We start from the raw sequence: 13540 nt of genomic DNA, 5'->3' as shown, positions 1-13540 counted from the left end.
TATCCAGCTCAACTCAGGGGACCGGCTGAGAAAGGGGTCCCCTACTCCTCCGCCATCTTAACCTCCTCCTTGGTTTATTTTTTCTAATATGTTTTCCTCTCTGTTCTTCAAACTGGATAATTTGTTTTCAGCTATTTAGTTTACTAATTCTTTCCTCAATCACCTTATTTTGCAATTGGACTACACCAATGAATTTTTTATTTCAGTTATTATATTTGTGAGTTCTAATATTTCCATTGCATTCTTTATTTCATTTATATTTAACCCTTGAGCAATACAGGGGTTAGGGGTGCTGACCCCCCACACAGTCAAAAATCCACATAACTTTTGATGCGCCCCAAATTTACTTATAGCCTACTGTTGACCAGAAGCCTTGCTGATAAGTAGCCAATTAACACATATTGTTTATGTCATATGTATTATATACTTTATTCTTACAACAAAGTAAGCTAGAGAAAAGAAAATGTCATTAAGAGAATCATAAAGAAGAGAAAATACATTTATAGTACTGTAGTTATTATTTTTTTAATCTACATATAAGGAGGTGCTTGGGTGGCTCAGTCAGTTGGGCATCTGCCTTCAGCTCAGGTCGTGATCTTAGGGTCCCAGGATCAAGCCCCACATAGGGCTCCCTGCTCAGCGGGGAGCCTGCTTCTCCCTCCACCCCTCCCCCCTGCTTGTGCACTCTCTCTCTCTCTCTGCTGACTAGTATATTTTTCAGGCAATTGAATCCAGTTTAGACTACAATTTCTTACTGACCTTCAGAGGCCATGTTTCTTAGCCTGAGTCAGCAGTTTCCAAGGTGTTTTCACTGCTATTTGGATAATGTGGATCACTCAGTGGTCAGTCTGGGACCTGTAAAATGTTCTATTCCGTAGTTCAGTTCTCAAAGAATTTAGTATTCTGTTTAGGGTCAGATCGACCCATGCACAGTTTGGGGGTAAGTCTAAGAGTTTATAAACAACTTTTTGGGATCATTTTTTGGGCCCCTTCTCTGCATTCTTCTGGACACTTCTTGGTCCTAGGAGCCCCCACATTCCTGGGGTTTTTTGCAAGAAAGCTGGCTTTTGTTTTCCCACTTTGCCATACACTTCCTGCAATTGTGTCTGCCTCTGGAGCCAAGCAGCAGGAGGATAGAGAGAGAAAAATGAAAGGGGATTCTCCTGCTATCCCATGCTCTTGGAACCACAGTTCCTCAGGTCATAAAGGATTCCCCTTCCTCAGAGTTTTATGTGCCTAGCTGGCCAACACTGCCATACTATAATGGGATTTCCTGGAAATCTGGGGTGGGAGGAAAACAACAGAGAAGATTTACCCCATTTGTTCATACTCTTTAGGGGCCCCTTTTCCTTCTCTTCAGACCAGAGAGTGCTTATTTTGGAGTCCTTTTTATCCATACCCAGTTTCAAGCTGCTGCTGAGTTCAGACTACAGGATATCACAGGAACAACAAGAGAATTTTCTAATCACACTTGCTTAATCATGTGAGGGATACAAAAGAAAAGGAAAGGGAACATTTATTTGAATACATACCAAAATTTTTAAGTTAATACAATAACTTTACAAAGTAGACAAAATTGGAAGGGGCCAATTTTATTTCTGGATGATGGGATGGTGATAAAGAAAGGGATAGTGTCCTTTGTTTTCCCAAGACCCTATGCAACACTGGTCCTTACAGTTTGAAGGGTAAGGTCTGTCTCATAATTATGACATGTCAGGGACTTTATGAGTTGAATTTTAATTAAGCACTCCTAGAAGAAAATGCCTTGGTTAAAACTAACAGTTATGCTTTTGCAGAACTGTTGGGCTGTGTGACTGAGCAGCTGGGGGAGATTAAGGGATTTGGAGACTTTCTCGATAGTCCTCATTTTATATTGTTGAATGACAACCTATTCTGCCACAATTACCACATGTGGCCACACAGGTTGTAGAGTCTGGGAGGTTTTATGGATTTTTTTTCTCATGGGTTTTGATACGAATGGCACCTCCTGAAGCTGTGTGCACTTGGCTGTGTGCCCTGCTCACAGCAAAGATCCTGGACAATGAAAAAGTATGATGGAGCAATGACAGCATATCATCTCTTTTCATTTACCCTCTGCCTCTTTTCTCCTTTCCCAGTGTTGGAGGAAGATGACTGTTACCTCTCCAGAGTCTTTGAGTCTCTATAGAAGAAGCCATCCGTTCTCCCAGAGTGACCCAACAGGACTGAACTGCATGGGCCGGCCAGAGTACATACCTGACACTGGTGAGTTATGTGCCTCTCTCTTCTGTTTTATACTCTGATGTCCTAGAACAAAGGTACAAGAAGTGAGAGAGTGTTGTTGACTGCTATGTTTACTTGTCTGGCAGAAGTAGCTTAAAGGTGAGACAGATAAACCAGTGTCTCTTCAGTTAGGAAGAAGTCCCTAGCACCCAGAGAAATGGAATTCTTGGCTTGGGGAAGACTCCATTATTGAATCCCCAAACCTGTCCCTGTTTATTTTAAGCAGAACTAATGACCACCTTTTGGGTCTTGTAATAGGATATAAATTACAGGTTGAAATAATCACAGGAAGTTGTCTCTAATCTAGAATGGAACTTGAGTGTTTTCCCTTCTGAGGGACAAACCTCTTCTTCTAGTTTTATAGCCACTTCTGTGAGTCCGTTTCCCAAATCTATAGCAAACGGCCTCACATCCCATATTTGGTCATAAAAGGGTCGGCCTTTGTGTCAGAAGGAAACTGAGCCCCAGGGAGAGCCAGGATAGGGATCCTTGTGCACAGCCACCACCTGTCCTAGACCTAACCCAGGAGAGGCTGGGTATGTTGAAAATGCTCAAGGGCTTCTGGTGGAAGGACAGGTGTTAGGTCTTGAGCAGGTGCAGATTATATTAGATGGCAACCTTACGGTCTAAAAGCTGGCTAGAGGGGCGCCTGGGTGGCGCAGTTGTTAAGAGTCTGCCTTCGGGGGCGCCTGGGTGGCACAGCGGTTAAGCGTCTGCCTTCCGCTCAGGGCATAATCCTGGTGTTGTGGGATCGAGCCCCACATCGGGCTCCTCTGCTGTGAGCCTGCTTCTTCCTCTCCCACTCCCCCTGATTGTGTTCCCTCTCTCACTGGCTGTCTCTATCTCTGTCAGATAAATAAATAAAAATCTTAAAAAAAAAAAAAAAGAGTCTGCCTTCGGCTCAGGGCGTGATCCCGGCGTTCTGGGATCGAGCCCCACATCAGGCTCCTCCACTGGGAGCCTGCTTCTTCCTCTCCGACTCCCCTGCTGTGTTCCCTCTCTCGCTGGCTGTCTCCGTCAAATAAATAAATAAAACCTTTAAAAAAATAAAATAAAATAAATTTAAAAAAATAAAAGCTGGCTAGAGGGAGAAGCCAAATATGGTGTTTATGAAGGATAAAGAATGGTAAAGCCCTAGACAGGATTAAAAAAGCAAACTAGCTACACCTGTCAAACATGTACTGTGTCAAGACTTGGGGAGTGGGAACAGGATTGGCATTCAAGGCAAAAAATGATAAGAGCAGAGTGGCCAGGCTCTGAGCATCAGAGTGTTGCATATGCCATCCTGAGGAAGGTCAGCTCTGATGTAGACCTGAGTCCTGCGCCTCTGAATCCAACTCAGTGCATGCTGGGTGCTGGTCTTGGGGGAACTGGCTGCTCTGATTAGCTGGTGGACGTGATTATTTTCCATTAGCAAATGTATGTGCTTATGCTGCATCGTGCAGTGGACTTCTATTCTTTCCCAGGTATGGCTGTGATCTTAAATTCCCAATAAGAAAAGTCATGAAAGGTGTTTGACAACTGCTGAAAGAATCTTTTCAAGGGAAAGAAAGATACTTCTAACATAGCTCTTCATTTAGTCATGGGATTATTTAGAGGCTCATCAAAGCGGACATAATGGGTTAGAGTAGCGTTTTTCCAGTAATAATCCTCAAGGCTGATTTTGGTCCTTGAAGTTAGAAATTTCTTACAAAGCCAAAGATTAATAATCACATAGTCCTATTATTTCAGAAGTTCATTTGAATTAATTGACAGGTGGCTTTATTGCAGAATAAGAAATTTAAAAACCTCAGTCACACATATGTCCTGGCATGTTTGCATATCAAGGATACTGGTCTGGATGTCAGAGTTCAGGCTCTGGCTCCAGCTGCACTTGATATGGGGATGAGAAATTGGGCACATCACTCTGTTTCTCTGTATTTCAGATTCCTTTATTATTCAAAAAAGAAGTGATAATTCCTACTTTCCCATTTCATTAGGTTAATAGGAGAGTCAAGCAAATATGGGCTTGGGTCTTAGCATTTACCTTAGAAAAGCCTTCTTTTCTTTAATTATTTCTTCTACTCCAACTGTTCTGTTCCAAAGTTCTGAGATTTCTACTTTCTATAGATTATATTTCCAGTTTCTATCCTTGGAACCTCTCTCATCATTTTTTTTAACCCCTTTTTCCTCTTAGTCCTGGGAGAATTTCTTAGTTTTTGTTTTGTTTTGTTTTTTGGTGTTTTTTTTTTCTCCCTCCTTTGTTTTCCCAGTTTCATCTACCTGTTCATTGCCTTCATTGGGATTTGTGATTCAGTGATCACATTTTTAATCTCCAATAAATCTTTCCAATGTCCTCTAGAAGTTTGTTAAAAACAGAGTATTTTGTAAAAATTTTCTCCTGTTCATGTTTTATAAATTCATTTCCAAATTCGTCTCTGTTTCTTTTGACTAGTAGTTTTTCTGTAGGTGAAATTTCTCTATTGGATTATCTGGCTTATTCTTACAGACATCAATTCTTCACCAGGAAGAGCTTGTTATCTTGTAGCTCTGGAGACAACCTTCCGTCAGAGACTGCTATAAGTTCCTGTAAAAATCCTTTAAACAAGGCTGAAGCAGGAAGTGAAAAGTTAAGTTTTCCTATAACATATATCACAAATTCAGTCACCTGGGAGGAAGCTATAAACAGTTTCCGCTGAAAGCTTTGCCTCTTGCCAGTATTTCTTTTCTATGTTTGGAGGAGGAGCTGAGAAGCAGCCAAGAATTAGCCTGATGTGGGAGCATGGCACACTCTGCCCCACAAGTTGGTGCCCAGGATAAATTGCTCCACATCCACTCCTCTCTTGGTGCAGCCAACAGAGCCAGATACAGCTCTTCAAGTTGTCAGCACAGCAGATGCACACAGCATCACATAAAGCCTTCTGCACCTCCAGACCCCATGCCTGTGACTTAAGAAGGGTTGGCAGGATTCTACCAGGCATTTCCCTACTTGCCTTCTGGCTGCATTGCTGTTTCAAATGTGTGGGTCACTTCTTTCTTCAGGCCAGTTATATCTTTATTGTATCGTGTGGCTGAATTTCTTTCTATTTTTTAGACAGCTTTATTGCGATATAGTTCACATACCATACAATTCACCCATTTGAAGTATACAATTTGGATTTTTAGGCTATTCACATGTATCACAAATTTCCCTATTCTGGATTTTCATGTGAATGGAATCATATAGGACCTGGTCTTTATGACTGGCTTTTTTTACTTAGAATAATGTTTTCAAGGTTCATCTATATTGTCACATGTATCATTCCTTTTGATGACTGAATAATGTCCCATTGTACAGATATACCACAATTTTTTTATCCATTCCTCTGCTGGTGGCTTGTTTCCAACTTTTGGCTATTATGAATAATGCTGCTATAAAAATTCATATACAAGTTTTAGTGGAGACATATGGTTTCATCCATATACATTGGAGTAGAACTGGTGGGTCAGATGTTAACTCTATGTTGAATCATTTGAAGAACTGCTAAACTGTGTTCTAAAGCAGCTGCACCACTTTATATTCCCGCCACCAGTGTATTTCTCCAACATCCACATCCTAACCCACACTTGTTATCCAACCTTTTGTTTCTATTCAAAGTGGGTGTAAAGTGGTATCTTACTGTGATTTTGATTTGCATATCCCTTTTTATGTATTTATCAGCCATTTATATATCTTCTTTGGAGAAATGTCTATTCAAATCTTTTGCTCATTTTTTTAGGTTTTTATTTAAATTCCAGTTAGTTAACATACAGTACAATATTAATTTCAGGAGTACAATTTAGTGATATAATACTTCTGTACAACACCCAGTGCTCATTACAAGTGCATTCCTTAATCCCTATCACCTATTTCACACATCCTCCCACCTACCTCCCCTCTGGTAGCCATCAGTTTGTGTTCTAATGGGATATTTGTCTTTTTTTTTTTTAAGTGTTCTTTATATCCTGGATACACATCCATTATCAGAGAAATGATTTACAAATATTTTCTTTCTCCAATAGGAGAAAAGAATACTGTGGTTTTTCTTTTCATTTTCTTGATGGTGTCCTTGAAGTACAGAAGATTTTTTTAAGTTTGATGAAGTCCAGTTTATCTACCTTTTGCTTTTGTTCCCTGTACTTTTGATATCATGTCTAAGAATCCTTTGCCAAACCCAAGGTCATGAAGATTTGCCCCTGTGTTTTTTCTGGAGAGTTTTATACTTTTAGCTCTTACATTTAGATTTTTTATTTATTTTGAATTTGTTTGCACATGGGTATCCAGTTGTCCCAGCACCATTTGTTGAAAAGACTATTCTTTCCCCTTTGAATGGTCTTGGTACCCTTGGAAGTTCATCATAGATACATGGATTTATTCCTATACTGTCAATTGTATTCCACTGATCTGTGTCTACCCTTGTGCCAGTACCACACTGTCCTGTTTACCATTGATTTGTAGTAAGTTTTAAAATTGGGAAGTGGAGTCTTTCTCCTCCTTTACTCTTCATTTTAAGGAATGGCTTTAAGTCTCGGCTATTCTGAGTCTTTTGCAATTCCACACAAATTTTAGAATCAGGTATTAATTTGTACAAAGAAATCAGCTAGGATTCTCATGAGGATTGTGTTGAATCTGTGGAAAGTTTGGATAATATTGCTATCTTAACAATGTTAAATTTTGGATGAAACACCTGAATGTGAGACAGAAGTCCATCAAAATCCTAGAGGAGAACATAGGCAGTAACCTCTCCGACATTGGTCCCAGTGACTTCTTTCAAGACGTGTCCCTAAGGCAAGGGAAACAAAAGCAAAAATGAACTTTTGGGACTTAATCAAGATAAAAAGCTTCTTCACAGCAAAGGAAACAGTCAATAAAACTAAGAGGCAATCCATGGAATGGGAGAAGATATTTGCAAATGACATTACAGATAAAGGGCTGGTATCTAAGATCTATAAAGAACTTCTCAAACTCAACACTCAAAAAACAAATAATCCAGTCAAAAAATGGTCAGATCAGAGGGGGGAATGAAACATGAGAGACTATGGACTATGGGAAACAAACTGGGGACTTCAGAGGGGAGGGGGTGGGGGAAGGGGATGGACTGGTGGTGGGTAGTAAGGAGGGCACGTATTGCATGGTGCACTGGGTGTTATACGCAACTAATGAAGCATCAAACTTTACATCAGAATCAGGGGATGTACTGTATGGTGATTAACATAATATAATAAAATAAAATTAATTATTAACAAAAAATGGTCAGAAGACATGAACAGACACTTCTCTAAAGAAGACATACAAATGGCTAACAGACCCATGAAAAAATGCTCCACCTCACTTTGCCATCAGGGAAATACAAATCAAAACCACACTGAGATACCACCTTACACCAGTTAGAATGGCAAAAATTAATAAGGCAGGAAACAACAAATGTTGGAGAGGATGTGGAGAAAGAGGAACCCTCTTACACTGTTGGCAGGAATGCAAACTGGTACAGCCACTCTGGAAAACAGTATGGATGTCCCTCAAGATGTCAAAAATAGAGCTACCCTACAACCCAACAATTGCACTACTAGGTATTTACCCCAAAGATACAAATGTAGTGAAAAGAAGGGCCACATGCACCCCACTGTTCATAGCAACAGTGTCTACAATAGTCAAACTGTAGAAGGAGCCAAGATGCCCTTCAACAGATGAATGAATAAAGAAGATGTGGTTTATATATACAATAGGATATTACTCAGCAATTGGAAAGGATGAATACCTACCATTTACATCAACATGGATGCTAAGTGAAGTAAGTCAAGCAGAGAGACACAACTATCATATAGTTTCACTCATATGTGAAACATAAGCAATAGCATGGAGGACCATAGGGGAAGGGAGGGAAATCTGAAGGGGGAGAAATCAGAGAGGGAGACGAATAGGGACCCTATTGTTGGGTGGTATGTTCTATAGATGTCTAGTAGGTCTAGTTGGTTCACAGTGTTGTTCAAGTCTTCTATTTGCTTGATCTTCTGTACCGTTGTTTTATCCATTACTGAAAGTTGGATGTGGAAACCTGTAACTATTATTGTTGAGTTATCTCTTTCTCCCTTCATTTCTGTCAGTTTTTGCTTTGTGTATTTTGGTGCTCTGTTATTAGGCCTGTATATGTTTTAATTGTTATATTTCCTGATGGATTGACCCTTTTATTGTTAAACTCATCTCTTAAACTCTACTGATTGGCAGTTGATTGCTCTACTGTTTACAACAATGCCTTGGGGCATAAGTTGCTCTACAAACTAACTCAATCAAATTCTGGCTCCTTCCAAGAAATAGTTTCAGAGATCTATGTTCGGTGTTTGTTCTGATCTCAGAAGGACTCCCCCCAAATGTCTTATTTCTGGTTCTTTCTTGCAAACTAATGGGCTTACAGTATGGGCTATATCTTCATTAGATCCATGAATCTGTTCCCCAATGCCTTTCATCAGAAGTTCCACTGCGATTGGGAGCACCTTTAAGTTTAAACTTCTCCATGCTCTAATACAAATGAGGTGATTTCTTTTGGGAAGAGATTAGCAGCTATCTGTTTTTACAGCCTTCCCACAGTTGAAATTCTACACCCCCCTCACCACCGGCAAAATATTTGAGCAAGAGCGCTGGAGCTGGAGATGGGGATAATGGCAGGCTTCTCTCAGAGTAACAATCACTGAAGGAGGGTACATTGGCCAATGGTCCCCTGGGCTTGCCTGGCATGGAATCACAGCTTCCAAGCAGGGGGAAGAGCTATCAGAGCCCCAGTATTCTCAGTGTGCTGAAGAAGAGAGTCCCCACTACTTAACCACTCTTGCCCAGGACTTAGCCTCAACAACAGGTAGTTGGGGACAGGGTGAAAAACACTGCTGCTCTGGGGAAGTAAATTCTCTAGCTGGAAGATAGTGAGAGAGGTAGCCCTATGTTCTTGGCTTTAGTAGAATCTCCAACTCATTGAGCTAGGAAGAAGGGGAGAAGGGGTGGTTTTGGTTCAAATACCACAGACTCTCACCCTTCTTAGTAAACCTTTATTGATTTTCTTTAACAGATGTTTCTTTATTTGTGGTTTGTCCCTAGGACCATATCCAGAGGCTTTAAGTGGTTATTTTTAAGTGATTTTCACCAGTTTCACTGGGGAGTGCGTCAGGAGAACTTGTTATTGTCCTGCCTGCATGAAGTCAATCTCAATTTCCCCTATTTTTATGACCTATTAGTCATTTCAGTTAGAGTCTTAAAGGAGATAAGTTAGATGACTGAGCTCATATATACTTCCTTGATATCAAGATCCATTGCTTAAACTTCCTCATTATATCCCCAACAACATTCATTATGCTCTGTACCAAGTAGGCTCACAGTGACTCTTGGCAGTAATACTGATAATATTCCAACAAGAACTGTCTAAAGAATCCTCAAACTCGGGAGGAAAGGGATTAACAATTACATAGTGGTTCAAAGTATCGCTGGTGAGCATTGGAACCAATTCCACCACTTCCTAGATATGTGGCCTTGGATCATTCTGAGCTTGTTAGTTTCAACTGAAAAATGAGGCCAATAATAGTACCTATCAGTTAAAGTTGTTGTGGAAGTTAAATAATGTATGCAAAGTACTTAACATTTAGTATATACTTAATAAATAGCAGCTAAGATTTCAGACATTTCTAGACACTGTTGTATGTGTACATATCACTTCATTTAATCTTTACAATAATCCTGCAAAAATAATTGTTATTATCATTATTTGATGGGTGAAGAGAGAAGGACTTAAGAAGTTTAAATAATTTGCCCAAAATCACAAGTAGTAAGAAAAAAACAGAATTTGAACCCAGATCTCTCTGGCTTTAAAGCTTCTTTCTGTTTAACGCTGTTGTAAAAACTGAAGTACGGGGTTAGTCAGGAGAGAAAGGACAGCCACTGTCTAAGCTTAGAGAAATTTCAATCCCATTCTGTGTCTGTTTCTACATCTACAGTTCCATTGCAGCTCTTATTTTTCACATCATTGAGCCAGCCTCAAACAGTGATCCTCTGTGCTGACCTTTCTGATAAAGACAGGGTATTACTGTTAATTCAGAGAAAGAGAGAGAGAGGTAATTACTTATAAATCTATCATGTGGTGTTAAGAGAACCAAAATCTCCCCTCTCCCTTAATAATATCAGAAATAGATGAGTTTGATGGACTTCCCATGTTAGGGAAGCAGCTAAGTCTCACTGCATCAACTTTTATCCCCCAAGGTTTCCTTAACCTTGAGTAATAAATTAATTTTAGCTGCTGGGGCACCTGGGTGGCTCAGCTGGTTGAGCATTCAACTCTTGGTTTCGGCTTAGGTCATGATCTCAGGATTGTGAGATCGAGCCTTGCATCGGCTCCATGCTCAGTGGGGAATCTGCTTGGGATTCTTTCCCTCTCCCTCTGCCCCACCCCAACACATGCACACTCTCCCTCTCTCTCTCTGAAATAAATAAATAAATCTTTTTAAAAAATCTTTAATTTTAGCTGCCATCCTCACTGTGGTCTTAAGAAATGTGGATCCCTTTTTCATACTCAAATAAAGACACTCAGCAGTACAGCTGAGACCAGGATAGCTGGTTCAAATAAGAGTTTACTGAAGTCTTAGGAAGACTTAAAAGAGAAATGGACTCAGAAAAAGCATGGCGCTTGGCTCTCTGGCTGACAGTAGCTCATACAAGCTAGATTTACCCATGGCTGCTGCCATCTGGAGGCACCACCTTTATACTATGAACTCAGGATGACACATCATCTGCTCAAAGGCCTGACCCCAAAGAACAGAATGCTCCCTTCCTGCCTAGTTGGCCTCCTACTCAGTTCCAGGCCCCTACTCATTCCTCCACAGGCATGTACCAAGCTCCCAGCCTGCAACAGGGATCCAGCACCCATGGTCTATGGGGGCAGACAATAAGCCATTGACAGATAAGTCCTGTGAAGGATAAATGAAGTTTCACTGAGGAGGTAATGTTTGCTAAGATCTGAATGTTGAAAAGGAGCCAGTACCCTGAAAAGCAAAAGAAGAGCATTCCAGGTAAAAGGAACAGTAAGTGCAAAGACCCTGGGACTAGAAGGAGAAACAGCAAGGTGGACACAGTGGCTGGAATGCAGGGAGCAAGGGATAGAGGAGATGATGATAAGAGTTGTGGAAATTGGTCAAGTCAGAACACACTGGGTCTTGCAGGTCTGGCTAATTGTGAACAGATGCTTCTGGAGGGTTTGAAGCAGGAGCATGACATGGTATGCTTTATATTTTAGAGCTCTCACAAGCTGCTCTGTGGAAAGTTAAAAAACTAAAGCTGTCTTCTAAGCACAGTGTGATAGCGGTAGCTGTAAAGACATGGATAACTTTGACACTTATTCTGGAGACAGAATACAGGCTTGCTGATGAGTTGGCAGAGATGTCTCTCGATCTGTGTCTCATGCTGGCAATGACCATCTCTTTCCTGAGCACTTCTTCCCACCCACAAGAGCTTATCTCAGAGACCTCAACCAGACACCTGCACAAAAACACGGCGTGGGGGGGACCCTTCTTGCAGAACTGCCCATGATCAGGAACAGGGTTGGGGGTGGGGGAAGTTATTCTTCTCAAGGACAGAAAAGGTTGGAGGCATGGGTAGGAGGTGTGCATTCCAGGTATGAAGTAGTTAGGAAAGCAGTTTCCCCAGACAAGTACAGTAAATTGAGAGAGGGTCTTCAAGATGCAGATTGGCTGAGTCACCCTCCAGTGTCCATCAACTGAACACCCAAAAACACCAATATTACATTATGCTTGTATAGAGCTTTGTACTTTACACAAAGGCTGGCATGCCATTATCCCCAGCCCCTGAGCCTATTAATACCATCAGGTATTAATATACTCATCTGATAGACAAGATAACAGAAGGCTACAAAGAGAGGAGATAGATATCTATGAAGATGCAGGGTCCCTTACAGTACAGAGCTAGGAGCACATACAGCTTAAGGAAGGAAATGAGCCACAGGAAATGGACCCCAAATGCAGGTAAGGGAAGAAAGTGTCCACTTTTCCAGCATCCACCCTATACCAGCTGGTGTGTGGCAAGTACCTCTCATTTTATCCTCATTATCGTTAATACATCAGCCACTTTACAACCAGCTCCCCAGGGCTTGGAGTAGTTGGAAGGAGGGACGATGGGAGGGTAGGAGTTTGGGAGGGAGGGTCAGCAGCCCTGATCAGCCCGTATCAATCCATATTAGGACTCCCCACAGACATCTCACCTCCAAGACCAAATCTCCCATTGTTTTCACCTCCCAGATTTTGTATTTCATATAAGTACTTCTTGATTTATCCTTCTCGTTTGGAACAGTGGACGTACTTCATCTTTTAGGCACACTCCAAGAACCCACAGACTCTCACAAGTGTCTGGAGGGTCAAAGGAAACAGCAACTTTCTTCCCTAATAATCCCTTTCTCCCCGCAAAAAAACAAAACAAAAAACAAAAAAGGGCGCCTGGGTGGCACAGCGGTTAAGCATCTGCCTTCGGCTCAGGGCGTGATCCCGGCATTACGGGATCGAGCCCCACATCAGGCTCCTCTGCTGTGAGCCTGCTTCTTCCTCTCCCACTCCCCCTGCTTGTGTTCCCTCTCTCGCTGGCTGTCTCTATCTCTGTCAAATAAATAAATAAAATCTTTAANTCCCCGCAAAAAAACAAAACAAAAAACAAAAAAAGCCCTGTATTCTCTGGTTCTCTGTTTTGTACTCTGGGGCTCCCATTTTCATTTGTGCCTGTCACTGGGCTGTTCCAGACACTATAAAAATCGTTTGGCGAGGACCATGACTAATTTTATGGTCTCTTAATCACTGCGAACACCTGGACGCCGTACCCTAGGCAGGGTACCCCCCTGAAGGTCGCCTGTCAGGAGTGTTCCAGGCGCAGTTCCACGCACACCATGCGTGTGGCAGGGCCAGGGGCTAGAAGCGTGTCCCGGCCAAGCGCGCTCCCCCAGCCAGTGTTCACTGCTGCAGGCCAGAGTCACTGCCCCCGGATGAGCGTGGCCTCCCGCCTGCGTTCTCGCCTGAGATAGACACACAGGCGCTGCCCGAAGTGTGAGCTGGATCCTTGCAGAAGAAAAGCGACCGCCCACCGGCTCTACTCCACCGTGGCTTCGGGGTGTCCCCTTTTGAAAATGACCCTATCCTAATACACACGTGCGAATGCTGGCTGCGGGGCGCGGCCCTGCGGGGACAGAGGGTAGCCCAGTGCCCCCACGCGCCGCACTCGCGCCCGCCGCCGCTCCAGGTCTGCGTG

At 42.1% G+C, this 13540-nt stretch overlaps 1 protein-coding gene across 3 annotated transcripts in view; it reads left to right on the top strand.

The window, feature by feature from the left end:
• Nucleotides 1-13540, top strand: part of ARHGEF4 (Rho guanine nucleotide exchange factor 4) — a 233643-nt gene that overhangs the window by 144931 nt on the left and 75172 nt on the right. For all 3 annotated transcript variants that reach the window (XM_034653501.1, XM_034653500.1, XM_034653502.1), the window contains exon 4: nucleotides 2118-2244. In XM_034653501.1, coding sequence (XP_034509392.1) covers nucleotides 2118-2244 — 127 coding nt within the window. The remainder of the gene's footprint in view (nucleotides 1-2117; nucleotides 2245-13540) is intronic.

The sequence above is a fragment of the Ailuropoda melanoleuca genome, unplaced genomic scaffold (assembly GCF_002007445.2).
Source record: "Ailuropoda melanoleuca isolate Jingjing unplaced genomic scaffold, ASM200744v2 unplaced-scaffold9223, whole genome shotgun sequence".
Taxonomy (NCBI): domain Eukaryota; kingdom Metazoa; phylum Chordata; class Mammalia; order Carnivora; family Ursidae; genus Ailuropoda; species Ailuropoda melanoleuca.
The sequence above is the reverse complement of the archived record's forward strand: the minus strand, read 5'-3'. Positions and strand labels throughout refer to the sequence as shown.